The 15975-nt window shown below is 41.5% G+C and overlaps 1 protein-coding gene across 3 annotated transcripts in view; it reads right to left on the reverse strand.

Moving 5' to 3' along the window:
- The window catches only part of Trak2 (trafficking kinesin protein 2), a 62906-nt gene that overhangs the window by 32617 nt on the left and 14314 nt on the right, over positions 1 to 15975 (reverse strand). For 2 of the 3 annotated variants that reach the window (XM_031367595.1, XM_031367598.1), the window contains exon 2: positions 3187 to 3475. In XM_031367595.1, the coding sequence (XP_031223455.1) occupies positions 3187 to 3277 (91 nt within the window). In that variant the 5' untranslated portion in view covers positions 3278 to 3475. Of the gene's footprint in view, positions 1 to 3186; positions 3476 to 4262; positions 4443 to 15975 lie in introns of all 3 variants that reach the window. The other variant, XM_031367596.1, reaches the window with a different exon arrangement.

Consider the following 15975-nt stretch of genomic DNA (forward strand, 5'->3'; position numbering starts at 1 on the left):
AAACCATCACTACTGACACACAGATCTTCCCACTCACTCCCTTCCAGGCACACTGTCTCCACTTAGGTCCAGGGGTTCTTTTTGGTTTTCTTAAATACGACTTCAGAACTGAGCTGCCCTGAGCACACTCAAATCATCCTCTATATTGTCCTCCTGTGACTTCACTGTCATCTAGCACACACACACACACACACACACACACACACACACACACACACACATACACATACAGGAACAGCTCTACTTCACTGAATACCCAAGACAGTTAAACTAATTCTAGAATAAAGAATACTAAAGTATGATCCCATGTAAAAAAGATGAAACATAGTCTTGAAATACAATCCTTATCACCAGATGATTTCTCAAAACAAAATTAATCTAAAGAAAATAAATCACTTATATAGAATATATCAAGATCACATAATTCAACACCTAAAAATTTAGTCGTATGATTTTTGCATAGATAGCATGAATCTGTAAATGGTCAATAACTGCAAATGAAAGAATACTCCATGTCATTAGTCATCAAGGAAATTAAAGCCCTCAAAGAAGCTCCAGAGAAGATTACAGGAATGGTTCAAAGCAATAAACTGACCTTACCAAGTGCTCATGGTTTGGGCAGCAGCCAGCAGGGCAAAAACTGCAGCCTCTGCTGGCCTAAAAGACAAGTTTGATCAGAATACAATCACACTCATTCTTTTGTAGTTACTCTATGACTGCTTTTCTGCTGTTAAAGAAGGTTAAAAAAAAATTTTTTTTTTAAAGCACAAATAAAAAAATCTTGTGGGCATGGTGGCACATGCTTTTAATCCCAGCATTAGGATTGAGATAGGCAGAGCTCTGTGAGTTCAAGGGGGTACACAGAGAAGCACTATCTGGAAAAACAAAAGAAAGAAAAAGAAAGGAGGGGGAGGAAGGAAGGAGGAAAGAAGGAAGGAGGAGAAAGAAGAGAAGGGAGAAGAAGAGAAGAAAAAAAATGTAGTGATATATATAGTACAGCCTATAGTACAGTCTGGCTTTGAGTGAAATGTTTCTACAAAGGCTTTGATATGTTTGGGTCAATCAGTAGGGATGTTTGGGTTAATCAGTAGAGGCTAAGAATTTGTTTTGAGATTGTTTGAACCTTGAAGAAATGATGCCTCTCTAGAAAATCTGTACTTGGTGCTACATGAGCATGTGCAGCCAGAATCAGCCTTGGTCCTAAGACACTCCTGGCAAACCTGGAGCTCTTACTTTGTTTATGGCTAGCTGTGGACTGAGACTGTGTGAGTTGTCTGCTCTTAGAGTTCTTACTTTGTTTATGGCTAGCCCTGGACTGAGATTGTGTGGGTTGTCTGCTCTCAGGGGCAGCAAGGGCAAGATAACTTTGGTAGCTGGAACCTTTCCCAGCCTCAATTAACCTTGCATAACATTTGAGTAAAGTAACTGGAGTGAGCTGGCTGGGTGTCAGTCTTTTCCAAGAAGGCTGAACCCCTCTGCTCCTTTGGGAAATGAAGTCTTAGCATCTTGGTGAGCTTCTTTCTCTACTGCAGCATCTACAACTGACATCAATCAATCAAAAAAAATCTCAAAAAGCACCTTGCCACAAAAGGACAAACTCAATTCACTTGAAATTCTTCTACTTGCAGATTTCATCCATAGAAGTACTGAGTAGGCTGAGGGCTGCCTGCAGCTGGAGTGAGGGCTAAAGATTTAGATGCCAGAGAACTTGATGGGATGCCAAACAATTTTAGACCTGGTTACATATTTGTCAAGACTCAAGCGCTACGCTTAACATGGGTCCTGTTTTCTATACTTTAGTAAACATATGATAATAAAGCTGGATTTAAAAAGATAGCCTTGGTTTCATCTGGGTTTCAGAAGAATTCAGAAGGTTTTGGACTTAAAAGCTTTAGAAAAGCAGGACTATGCACCGACAGTGTTTAATAACACCGTGTTTTATAACAACTGGTTCTGGAGGAATATATAAATATATTCACTATATTAATGCATCTTTAGCAAATCTAAACCTAACAAATGAGATATTCTAGAAAAGGCTATACAAGTCAGGCTGTGTGAGCTACTGATTATTAATATGCTGATGACAATGATGTGTGTACGGTGTATGTGCAGGCACATGTGTGCCACAACATGCATGTGGAAATCAGAGAACAACTTTCAGGAGTTGGTTCTTGCCTTCTGTCCTTGTTGGGGCAGGGATGCCCTTGTTTCTGCTGCACTGTACAAGTCAGGCTGGTTGGCTGATGCGCCTCGGGAGGCAAGCCTCCCGCTCCCTATAGGAGTTCTGGGATTACAGAAGTGTGCTGCTGCATCCAGCTTGTTTTGTTATGTGGCATCTGGGACTTGAACCTGAGTTGTGAGGGGTGATTAGCTACTTCCTCACTGAACTATATCTCAGTCTCTATCTAATGAGTTTTAAAACAAAAACTTTAGAAAAAATACTTCTGAGTATTCTGAGTTTGTAAAAAGAATTTATTTACTTACCTATTTGTTTGTGTGTATACGGACATGTGCATATGTAGATGTGTATGGAGACCAGAAGAGGACATTACCCCTCTGCTATCGCTATCCTCCTGCTCCTTTGAGACAGGGGTTGTCCCTGAATTTAGCTGAGCTAGAAACCAAGCAAGTCTCAGAGATTGTCTGTCACTGCCACCCTGCCACCCTACCTCCCATCCCCCGCCACGAGCACTACAGGCATGTACAAGACACTCCCAGTTTGTTACATAGGTGCTGGGATCCAAACTCTGGTGCTCATGGCGGCCAGCAAGTTCTCTTATGTTCTTTTATTTTTATCTTTTAAAATATTATTTATTTTTGCAGATACAACATCAGGGGCCTACAACTTTGTCTATATACCCTTCCAAATCCCACGGGCCTCAGGTGTGCCAGGTTCTGTGGTCAGATGTGTGCAGGCACATGAACATAGGTAAGTGAGCTTACAAGTCCTGCTCACAGGGGTTCAGTGGATATATGGGAGGCAGACACAAAGAACTGCACAGAAGGCAGACTTTGCTAATGTGAGAGGAGACCAAGGATGAACTGATTTCAGTCACTCTGTCTCAGGGCCACCAGGCTGCAAAGGGAAACTGGGGTTTCATCACGGCAGGTCACACAGGTCAGAGGGAGGAGTGTGCACTTTGTCCTGTAGGAAAGAGCACTTCAACATTATCAAAGTGAACTCACCAGTGATGCTCTCCGAGTCTCTGTGATTGCTACTCATGAGGTTTGCTTCACCTGTTCGTGATCTGAAAATGGCATTCTGGGATCGACTCATGCAGAATCCTTTCCTGCTTTGGCTGAAAGGGGCAGCTTTTGTATGAATTGGAGTAAAGGAAATCCATTAAGCCATTTAGTAAAGAAATGGATGTGGTCATATGGATATTTTCTTTAGGACAGATTTTCTGCGATGAGTCAGGTGACATCTGCAGCTGTAAATGCTCTCATGTGGTTACCAACCCTGGACAGTCATGGCCTAAAACAAAGAGCAGAGTGAGTGGTCAGAATTCAGCATGCTCTTTAATAACAGGACTCTAATTACCTGGCATGCCTGTCACTAAAATGTTTTTCTAAGAAATGCAAAACAACATGAGTAAACCTTCAATGCAATTAGGTTGGGCAAAAGAAAGAAAGAAAGAAAGAAAGAAAGAAAGAAAGAAAGAAAGAAAGAAAGAAGGAAAGAAAGGAAGGGAAAAAATCAGCTTGTGGTTTATGATTGCACTTTTATAAGGCTTCTAGGGGAAATAACTCTACCAATAACATATCTATAGTGCCAGAAAGCAGAGAACTGGTAGCTGGGTTAGGAAAGGACTTAGGCACAGGAGAAGAATTTGGGGAAGAAACACATGTAGCCCAGGTGATGGCTTCAAATGTGCATGAATATGATGCCAAATGTAATCCAATTCCACAGCTGAAGCATACCATTGGTACATGTTACATTTCAAATATGGCTCTACATTTTTACAGAGAATCAACTCTTTACTACAGTGACCTATCATAGAAAAGTGAATGCAGTGCCGCAGCACAGGCCTGGAGAGATATGGAGGCACATGCTTGCCAGGTCTTTATACTGTATGTGGAACAGTGAAACAATACTTGAAGGCAAGCTGTGACAGTGGAACCATGTACACGACAAACCAAAAGTGCGCGCGCGTGTACATATACATACACACGCACACACATACACATACACATACATGCCTACTTAAAACAAAGAACAACAGAAAGCAGGAACTTATTCAGCTGGGTGTGGTGGTGCATACCTGTAATCTCAGCACTAAATGGGGAGAGGCAGGAGAACTGTGAATTCAAGGCTCCTATGAGAGATGGGAGTGGAAGCAAGGGGGTGTTCAGTGCTAACTTCTGCTTTGCTTATGTAAAGCCATCTGTTGAGCAGTCATAGCTGCTTCTGTTAGGGCTAGTGCATCTTCATGAAGTTGTGTCTAAATAGAGAGCACAGAAGAACAGTCACTGAAGAACAGAGAGACATTTAGAAACACGAGGGATGCAAGTCTCTGAGACAAAGTGAGCAACAGATTCAGAGGAGTCAAAGGGGGAAATTAGAGAGGCTTAAGAATTAATAGTGACCATTTGGAGGACACTGTAGTTCAACAGTTAGACCTCAAACCAGGCAGGTAAACAAATTACTAAGTAAGAGAGGAGTTTAGTGAATACAGACCAGAATTTACCATCACCTAGACTTTCAGATTTCCACAAACTGGCACACTTTAAAAACTTCTGTGGCCACTGGCACAGGGTTTTCATTTCTGACCATTTATATAACCCTCCCTTTTCTTTTGAGATTTTATTTTTATTTAATGATTGTAAGTGTTTGCCTGTGGAAGAGGGCATCTGATCCCCCTGGAACTGGAGTTATAGACAGTTGTGAGCTGCCATGCAAGTGTTGGGAACTGAACATGGATCCTCTGGAAGAACAGTCAGTGCTCTTAACTGCTGAGCCATCTCTTCAGTCCCATTCTATTACATAACTTAAAACATTTTATAAAAACCCAAACCCAAAACAGAATAAGCAACAGTCCTTTCCCCACAAAAATTTTATAATTTCATGCTCTCATAACAAAAATTTAATTTTTCTATAACTGAATTCTGGTAATTTTAATAAATACTTAACATTTCTTTTACATGTGCAACTCTTTTCCTGGAATAAGTCTGCAATTCAGTAATGTGGATTAGCCAGTGCGACATTAAGCAAAGCTCACAATGTTTGTTAGGTACCACGACTCTCGTCATCGAAGGTCATTTTCAAGTTCTAAGGGCACTCTACTGTATATACTTGGGTTTCCCCGTAGTATCTTGCTATTCAGAATTGTGATTTCCAAACCAACCACCACAAAGGGAATAGAAATATATTTGGATGAAACCAATAAAGATTCACCTCCTGAACTGAAGAGGAAGAAGAAAGAAGCCTTCTCTGGATATAACACATCTAGGAACACAGATGAAATGTAATGACGCTCTGTCAACATCTGTGACTTTCCTATGTTGCGTTCATGTCAGATATACTTTTTAATCAATCTTTTCAAAGTTAAACATACCCCAAACCTGGACTTGAAATAGAGTTGGAATCTAGGGGCACAGGAGGTAACTCAGTCAGTGACGAGCCTGCTTTGCAAGCCTGAGGATGAGGCCCATCAGAAAGCCTGACGTAGTGGTGTGTGCTTATAATTCCAGTGTCAGGGAGGCAAACAGAGCTGGATCCTGGAACTTCACAATCAACTAGCCTAGTCTATAGGGTGAGTTCTAGGCCAGTGAGAAACTGTCTCAAAAAAGAAGGTGATCAGCTCCCGAGGAACAACCTCTGCCCCACCTCCAGGCACAGGAACCTGCACACCAGTGAACACAATATATACCCAAAGGACCTAGTGATGCATTTTCAAAGCTAGAATGGCAATGCAGATGTAAGAATGACCTTGTCACCAGGCAGCTCGTCTGGTGCGTGGCCAGCAAACTATTGCCAACATCCATATTCGGTCCGTCACCTGTTTTTGCACAGTGTGTGAGCTAAGAATAGTTTTTACTTTTAAATGACTGGAAGGAAAAAAAGTTATACAATGTAAAAACAAGACAATTTAATTTTCAGTGCATATAAATGAGTACTGTCCACTGATTGCATTCATACTCCCTGACAGCTTAGAAACTGTATTAATTGTGCTATTGGCTGTATATGCACAGCTAGGAAGATATTAGGCTATCGCGTGTGCGCGCGCATGCGCATATACACACACACACTTTGATACTTGACAGAAAAGGCTTCCTAACCCTTGATCAATATTTTAAAATAATTCAGTCATCAAAATACTATTATGTAAAACTAAGGTTTCCAAGATCAACTTCTGAAAGCTAGGTTTCCTTTTACATTTATGTACTTGTAATTAGACTAAAGGAACAGACTTCTACTTTCTACACCCATAAGTGTATTTAAAAGTTACTTTCAATTTCTAAAAAGGCCTTTTTGAGAGTATAAGTTACAAGCTTGCCTGTGAGGGGCAGAGGATGGAAAGGAGGAAAGGAAATGAGAACTGAAGGATCTCTAACTGGTCCAGGATCCTTTAACAGAGCAGTGTTTTTTTTTTCTTCTTCTTCAAATCATGACTTGATCAAGACCACTATGAAAACTCTAACTGTAACTGAGGCCATCTGCTGTCACTCTGTAACATGCCAGTTGCGCCTCCCCCAATTCTATTTAAGATGTTATTTCCTGTATTCCTGGCTTACTCTGAACTCACTACACTGTGGGTGAGGATGACCTTGAACTTCTCATCATTCTGATTCCAGGTCCTGGGATTACAGGTATGAGCTACCACGCTGTTTCCATTTCTTTCTTCCTTTATTCCTTTTTGCCAAAAAAAAAAAAAAAAAAAAAAAAAAAATTAAACCACCATGCTGGGGATTGAACCCAGGTCCTCTGAAGAGCAGCCCATGCCCTTAAGCTCTGAGCCATTTTGCTCTTCTTATATTTATACATATCACTTAAGAATATAAAAGCTTATATACAGGTTTATTCATGGGTTGCAGACCTGTGTTGTAGAAATTACTGTTTAAATTAGCTCTGCAGTTTTGTGGGCGATTTGTTCTCAACACCTGCATACAAGAGTAGAGAAAACTAGAGTGAACACGGGACTAAGTCCATGGTGAGAGTCATGCAGAAAGAATGCAGCCCTCCAGGGTGATCTGGGAGCCTGCCCAGCCTGCACATGGCACAGCAGGTCAGGGGTGACTTAGCAATGCAGTTTCTCCTGGGAACGCCACAGAACAGGCCCTGGTTTAACTTGCTCTTCTTAGCAAGGGTAGTTCAGAGTGGCAGCAGTGACTGCAGTACTGTCTCCATATCTTGATGTTAGAGCTGGAATTTCATTCTGATTTACTGTGATTCTGACCTGGTGCTCATTACTTAGTATTTCTGAATCTTATTTTAATTTTTTTTTTTTTGCCAAGGTGGGGGCACTTACAAATAAGAGGGGTCAGATATAAAGACTAAATACAAAAATACAAAATAAAAATCCCTAGTTTGGCAACTGAGACACAGCAGACAGCCAAATGCTCACTCTCTTGCTTTTCTCTATCCCTCGAGCCTGAGCAGAAGTGTCTGTCTCTGAAGTTTCTGCACATCTGAATACAGAACAGGTACCTCTGAAGATCAGCTGAGTAATCGTCCATCTGAAGGAGGCAGGGACCAAGAGGGTCGAACGAACGACCTAAGGCTGGCCACTGGGATTATCACCAGAGTTCACTCCCCATGGACTTGCAGGAAGCTTGTTCGTAATGGTCAATCTCACACGTCCATATCATGCTGGCCAACTGCAGAAGCGCTTCCTGAAGCTCTAACTTAGTGCTTAACCACCACCATCAACACGTGACCTTCCAGTTGTGGAGGTCAAAGGCAGGAACCAGCTCCACTGCTTAGTTCCAAGGTGTCACCAAGGCCATGCTCCAGTGAACAGCTTAGTCCCTTGCTGTCTAGCTGCTGCAGTTGCTCCTCTTGGCTCTGGGCCTCTTCTGCTATCCTGATAGCCAGCAGTATGGCACCCTGGAGCCTCCTCCTCTGTTTCTATTGTCACACTACTGGCTTTTTCCTCATAAGGAACCTATAACCCATGTTTAAGCCCAACTGGATAACCCAAGATAAACGTCTCAAGAGCCTGTCTGCAAAGTCCCTCTGTCTCAGGAAACCTTCACAGCTTCCAAGAACTTGGGTCTTGATGGCTGTGATTCAGGTGGCTACAGTGGCTCAGAATACAAATCCCAGTGCCAATACTTACTGGTTGTACAACCTATCCTCTCTTCCCTCATACGTCCCCAAAGGGTAGAACTCAGATGACAGGCTTGGGGGTTGGGGAGGGACGTGTTCTTTCCAGCTAAGCCATCTCGCAGCCCTTGAATTCTGCACAAACTACTTTCCTGTGTTTCTTCATCTGTTAAATGGACTTAATAACAGGATCGACATCACTGGCTTTGCGATGAGGATTAAGGGAGTTATGAGAGCAGCAGCCTCAGAGGGTCACTGGGCAGTCATACAGCAGCTGCAGTATGGTATGCAGCTGTTCCCACCATCACCAATGGAACACCAGAAAGGCTTACCATCCATGGCTCAATGGCATCTTCTCTCAACATAAGAAGTCCTCTGACATTCTGGGGAAAGCCACTTTTTTTTTTTTTTCTTTTTCCTTTCTGAGGAACAGGAAGCACAGTCCAGAGTCCTAACTCTCAGAAACTGAACTCTGGGAAGCGCTAGCAGTGCCTCCTGCAGCTGCACAGTTCTGTGTTCTCCCTGTGTCACCGTCTTTCTCTGGTGGCTCTTTATTTATTCTTTTTAGAAACAAATGCTTTTCTCTACAAGCTACCAAGTCAAGCATGACACATTTAACAAGAAACAGACCTCTGTAAATCACACACATGTAGGAGAAAATTAAGAAAAATAACCAACTAAATTGTTTAAAGAACAGGACTCCAAAGGAACCAAAACATGTCACTGTTCTCATCATTGCTGGGAGAACATAGTATGACTGTGAACTGGGTTAGCTCAGCCGCGGAACTCAATGGCCGACAGAGAGAGCCTAAATACAGGCACTGTGCCTAAGAAAGAAGTAGATACTTCCTTAAAACAAGATACTTTGGACAAAACAGCCCCATGGAAAAGATTAGAAACTCAGGGAACTCCACCTTATGGGAAGGCAGAGCCTGGAATTACAGCAAATGCAGATTTAATAAAGCACATTAAAGATATATCTCAAATTTGAATTTACAAACTATACTTTGGGGATTAATTAGAAACTCATGTTGGCTGCTAAGTTGTATGTAAGAGTGGGAACAACGCCAATCACCGATGCGCAACAGCTCCTCACACAGAGGCAAACCAAGCTGGACCACAGATAAGCTTTTAAAAACGAAATAAATTTATCTTACTTCGATATGAAATAATTAACATTTGAACCAAGACCAACTGGTTGTAACATATTTGGCCATTCTCTGGGCAAATTCACCAAAACTTCACAGGAACTACTGGACCACACCAGGACTGTCATGACTTTAGTGCTGTAAAGGCATGGGGAGTGTCATCCCCAAATCGAAGGGGGCCAGTGGGCAGCAGACATCTTGAAGGTGGAGAATGCATACTGTGCCCCGCAGTGAGGTAGCAGCAAATGGGCTATGCCTAGCACGGCTGCTCTAGCAGCTATTTGTCCATGTTCCTGTTTCCTACTTTTAATTTAGTGACCAGTAAGTGTTTTCGTAATATGACATATATGGAAGCAGCTTTTGATTATAGTCAGACTGGACCCCAAAGGCTGTTGAATCCATGGGTTAAGAACCCCAAACCATGAACAAGATTCAGGCTTTGGGGGCCAACATCCCCTCCTACAGGATATATTTGGGGCTTGTTTGTCCGCTATCATCAGCATCTGCTGATAGGTGACTCCTCCCTGCCACAATCTCCACCGCCAGAAGGGAGGTGACCTCTGGCAAGGAAGGAGCCCACACCAGAGCTTCACCTGAAGATAAGAAAGGCTTGAGCCCAGGGCGCCGTCTGCGCTTTCGATAAGTTTCCACAGATGCACTCTGTCATCCACTGTGCACCCTTAGCCTTTAAGCTCTTACATCCTAAGCTTGACCTGGATTACCCTCTGAGGAGGCAGTCACTGTTAGCAGTGGTCCTCTGCTCACACCATGTCAGATCATGCTGTTTCTTCACCCCTGGCTGCTGACCATTAATTGCAGATGCCTCTATCCTCACACACCACAGAACTGTCCTTCATAACCATCTCTATTATGTAGCGACATGTGTGAACTGGTATTTTAATTTTGCATGCTATTCCTACTTTGAATCTACGAATCTGTTATTGCCACCGCTTTTAAGGCAAAGGGAAACATATTTATATACTTTTTGAAACATGGTCTTGGGTAGCTCAGGCTGGCTTCAAACTTGCTACACAGCTGAGGATGATCCTGGATTTCTGATCCTCCTGCCTCCAGCTCTCGAATGATAGGATGGCAGATTTGTGCCACCCTGCCTAATTCACTCAGTGCTGGGGTTGTCCCCAGGCCTTCATGCACACCCATCAAACACTGTACAATGCAACTTCACTCAAAACCCAGTTACAAGTTGTAAGGAGAGTCTGGGCTTCTTTGTAAGAAACTTAAGCTACAAGGCCAGGACAAGGCTTCCTTGTGGGGCCCACTGCAGCATGCAAGGAGCTGGCTGCTGGCCACACACTGAAGAAACTTGGAGAAGTTCGGCATGGTACTTCCTAAACAAAGACATGTGCATGATCTGTAGTTTTGAAGCTGCCCAGCTCAAACTACCACAGTAGCAATGGATACTGTTTCTCTGTGTATTTTTCAACAAAGAAATGGAAAGAAAATAGGAGACTGCAGATAAGTATCTGTGATCCAAGACCTTCAAATGACTCCATGATTCCGTCCTAAATACAGTTGAAAGATCTAAAAGGCAACAATGAAGCAGGCTTTGTAGGCAAGGCACATGAGCAGCTCACTCACAGAAAAGAAGCTCTCTACGGTCACTTTCATGTTCCCGGGGGGGGGGGGGGGGGGGGGGGGGGGGAGGGACCCAAAGCAAAGGGCTATTATGAACTTTTTCTCAAAAAGGCAAAGTGGTCTTTACCGGATATTTAAATATTATATTTTATCCACCTTGAAAATTCAAATTCCAGGTGTGCTGAGTACTAAATATTGCAATTAGTAGAGATTACTACCTACCTTTGAATTTTATTTTTTATACCATGAACTCTTAATACCATAAAAGCCAAGCATGTTAATACATGCACATTCTGTTATTCAAAAGCTGAAAGTGAGAAACATTAAGTACAGTCCCTCTTTATCTGTGCAGGACCATGAGACAAGCTCACTGTCATTGTAGTGAGGGACCATGAGACAGTCCACACTACACAGCTCACTGTCACTGTAGTGGGGGACCATGAGACAGTCCACACTACACCGCTCATTGTCATTGTATTTTTGCTAGTTCTCCATATTCCTTAATTTGTAATGAATTGACACTGAAAAATAATTATATTTGGTTAATTTAATCTCACTGTGTTTCAGTTACCTCAATATGGAAATAGCAACTATTTACCCCTTATGCAATTGTTATGTGTTTAAAATAGGTTAATATTTATAAAACATATATAACAGTATTTAATACATAGTAACTACTATCTATTTAATATGTTAAATTATTGTTATTCTGTGTGTAAGTGTGTGTGTGTGTGTGTGTGTGTGTGTGTGTGTGTGTGTGTATGAATGCAGTAAACATGCAAGTTAAAGGACAGCTAGAGTTGGTTTTTTCCTTTCACTGTGAGTTCAGGGGATCATAAGCTTGAGTATCAAATTCTTTTTACCACCTATGCCATCTCCTGGCCCAAGTATGTTTTAAATATATATAGTGTAAACTTAAGTACTCAAGAGGTAGAAACATAAATTGGAAACAAAACATTCTTGGCACCTGGTAATGTGGACATGGATGATGCATTAACTCAGGGCAGCATCTCTTCATCTACCCTGCTAACAGCCCCTGTCAAACGCATACACCTTTTACAGCAGCCTGCTACACAGTCTCTGGAGCTGCCACTAGCTATAATGTAGGAGCTCAAAGAAGAACCACATGGCTCTGTAACTAGTGCTCTAAAAGATTTCCTTATACAAAAATATTTCCAATAAAGAGCTCACAGCAGAATCCAGATTGGTGCAGCCCATTCCAAGACTATCAGGAGTGACTTGACATACCAAGAACTTCTGCTCCTAGGTTTATTATCTACTCCAAAGAAATGTGATGCCAACTATAAAGAGACACGGCTGGAGGCTGTTTCCTGTAGCACTGTTCATGACACGAAGGCAAGAACCTATTCTTCAAAGCGCGGGTAAAATGCGAGGGTAAAATGTGGTAGAGACACACTGTAAGGCAACATGCACCAGAATCAAATGCTAAGTGAATAAAGTAACAGTCAATTCCATTTATATAAGTGAAATATTTTCTATATTTAATGTGCATACTTGGTATGTATAAATATATTGAAATGTTTATCTTTAATGTGCAGAAAATGAAACTTTTGTGGTATAGGGTTAAAAAAAGAAGTATTAAAAAATCTAAGAAATATTTAAAAACCATTGCTCTTCTGGCAGTCAGCCATATAATTACTGTTACATCCCTTCCATTCTTAAAGGCTAACCTTGTTCTTCGACACACCAACATGCACTGGATGCCCTGACTACAGCAGCACATACAGTTCTGCAATGTGAACTCTGTGGTACACTTCCTGGCACATTTCTCAAAAAGCCATCACGTTTCCTGATGTAACGTAACTGCTCCTCAGCAGTGTAGGTTCAACTAATAAAAGAGGAAAAGCAAGTGAAAAGCCGCAATGCGGGGGGCTGACGTTCTCAGGAGCTGTCAGGGGTTGTTTGCGTAGGAAGTGCTCTAATGCAGCGGTGCCATGTTTAGGGTCGAACAGGCTAAGAGTTTAAACACTATGCATAATTCATCTACTTCATCTGCCAAAATCGGCTACCAACTGCACTGTGCATTTCTATTCAGTTATTTAACCTTTCCAACACAAAAAGAAAACATAACGTACATATTCAAGCATGTATTTTTGTTTCTCATTATAAATACAATAAGTGCATCTAAAAATTTATGACAGCATACAAAGAGTCAAATGAAAATTACTCATGATGCTTCACCATCATTCACAAGATACAATGTTTAGCTGCTAGAGAAATATTTATCTTTTTTCCATGTTAACACATTAGCCACCTAACCATTGTAATCACAAGTATCCAGTATTTAGAATATTTAATTATATATTCAACAGTTATTTCCATTGGTGATTTCTAAACAATTAGCAGGTTATTTTATTTATTTATTTATTTATTTATTTATTTATTTATTTATTTATGGTTTTTTTGAGACAAGGGTTTCTCTGTATAGCCCTGGCTGTCCTGGAACTCACTCTGTAGACCAGGCTGGCCTCGAACTCCAAAATCAGCCTGCCTCTGCCTCCCAAGTGCTGAGATTAAAGGCATGCATCACCACCGCCTGGCCAGCAGGTTATTAATTCTGCAGTTAGTTTAAAACTGCAGAATCTGTAACAAGACTCAGCAAACATTTCAGGTACTGAAAATGTTAGTGAAGCCATATACCATCTGTTGTAGGAGACTGCTGTTTTCTTTTGCTAATTCTTTAAAAAACAAACAAAACAAAACAAAAATCTTCATCTATAAAATCAGCTAACTCTGACCCAAGCTCTCCCTGGCTGCCTTCAGATCTAGAACCAAAGCCGAGGCATGTTGCACACAGATTAGACGGCCACAAGGACACCACACTTACACATCACATAAGCAAACTGAGGAAGCCATGCTGTAAAGCTGCACTTCTCAACAGGAATTTCATTTGGCACTTGATATCACAGAGTAACAATACACAAGAACAAAGGGGTTATATTAAAATGCTTAAAACAACTGGATGTGGATATGGTGGCACATGCCTGTGATTCCAGCACTTGGGAGGCAGAGGTGACATGAGGGGGAGAGGCTGGAGGAATAAAACAGACTTGCCTGCTACTTATGTATCTTTAGATTCATGCCTTTCCTCCCTCTATGCCCTCTGTCTCATTGTCATGGACAGTTAGCAACATGGCCATCCAGTACTATTTGGTAGTCAAAAGTCATTTAGGGATAGTCATATGGTAGCTTATTCAAAGGAAATGGGATGGAAAACAATGTTAAATATAGACTTCAAATGAGCAAACTAGTGTCGCATTCAGCAAACAGTGGTGCATTCTTTTTTTAAAGAAAAACAATTTGATGCTTGAATTCTATCCTGTTAAATAGGCATTATCTTTTTTGTGCCACTTGGCAAAAGAGCTACATAATGCCATATAGTATAAAAGTTACATTTTAATCAAAGTTTTTCAAGATAGGTTTCTTACAAGTTTAATATGCGATATCTAAATAGCTATAAGACTATTTAACTGAAGAAGCTGTAATTAAAAGCAACTTTCATCATTAAATTTTACAAAGTCCACACTGTCTACTGCTAAACAGCCGACATAAAGCTTTGCTCAGGAGGAAGTAGTTGGGAAATGTTTAGTAAGTGTCTGGGCCAAGACTGTGTTGCAGCCCAGCCCAACCACCAGGGAATGTGTGGAAAGATCATTCAGGGTTGAAGGTCAAAGGAGGCTAAGCTGCTCTGCAAGGGACTAGGAGAGCACCAGGCCTTTCTTTTTCCTAAGCAGAGGGAACAGAAATCAGCACATAGTAGGAGCTCAGGGGCCGCAGGAATACCAAGACTTTGCAGACATCTTTGGGAGGGTTCTGGCCATCTATTTAGTCTTGGAGGGTCTAGAGCAGCAGCTCTCAGCTCGTGGGTCGTGACCCTTTTGTGGAGGCTGTTGAATTACTCTTTTTAGGGGCTGCATATCAGATATCCTGCATATCAGATAGTTACATTATGATTCCTAACAGTAGCAAAATTAGTTAAGAAGTAGCAACAAAAATAATCTCATGGTTGGGGCGGAGAGGTCACCACAAGACGGGGAGCTATGTTAAAGGGTGGCAACATTAAGAAGGTTGAGAACCACTGCCCTAGACATTCTGCTGACATGTGAGTCACAGACACATTAGAATATTAGCTCATAGGGTACTTCTGTCAAAATTTACATCCCAGAATAGTAATAAAATCATCAGTTCCTCAAAATCTCTTTTAAACAAGGAAAATGTATAGCTGTTTAACTACAGCAACAGATAACATGGTAAAAAATGGATAGAGGTCTTTAGAACATGGGTAACACAGAGTTAAGTAGTATAAAAGTGTTTGTGGAGTCTCTTAACCAAAACCAGCAAACATCTCAAGTGGAGGCACTTTATGTGACAGGTTCTGTAGATATTGTAATCCATCTGTACTGCTGGGAGGGAACAAACACATGACAGCAAGCCAGAAAGCACTTTCAGTGCTGAGTGGCAAAACTAAGATACTAGATTACAAAGGGCTGGCAGCTGAGCATCTAATACCACACAACACTAACAACTAACTAAACAGATGCAGCCATGCTGTCAGACTTAAGACCGTCCTGTGAAACCCCTTGACACAGCACTTTCAGTACAGCAGTAAGGAATATCAAAATTCTAAACACAATAGCGAGAAGAAAATTTATGCTTCTATATTCTCTATATCCTCCAAGAATAAAAATAATTTGGTCTAGGTATTTTATCCTTCAGTTGCTTAAAAATTGCAGAACTCAGGTTTTAGAAGAGGAAGCTCCCACGCGTCAGGTGTCCAGAGCACAAGGACAGGCACCATGGCTCTTCAAACAAAGCAGGCTGTGTTCATGACGATCCGGAAATTCGGTACAGCTTAAAGAGGGCTGGGTGACGCTCAGGATGCAGGAATGATTACTATAAACATCTTTATAAACACATGTAGCTCCGCAGACACATAAGTATTTT

This window comes from Mastomys coucha, unplaced genomic scaffold (assembly GCF_008632895.1).
Source record: "Mastomys coucha isolate ucsf_1 unplaced genomic scaffold, UCSF_Mcou_1 pScaffold14, whole genome shotgun sequence".
NCBI lineage: Eukaryota > Metazoa > Chordata > Mammalia > Rodentia > Muridae > Mastomys > Mastomys coucha.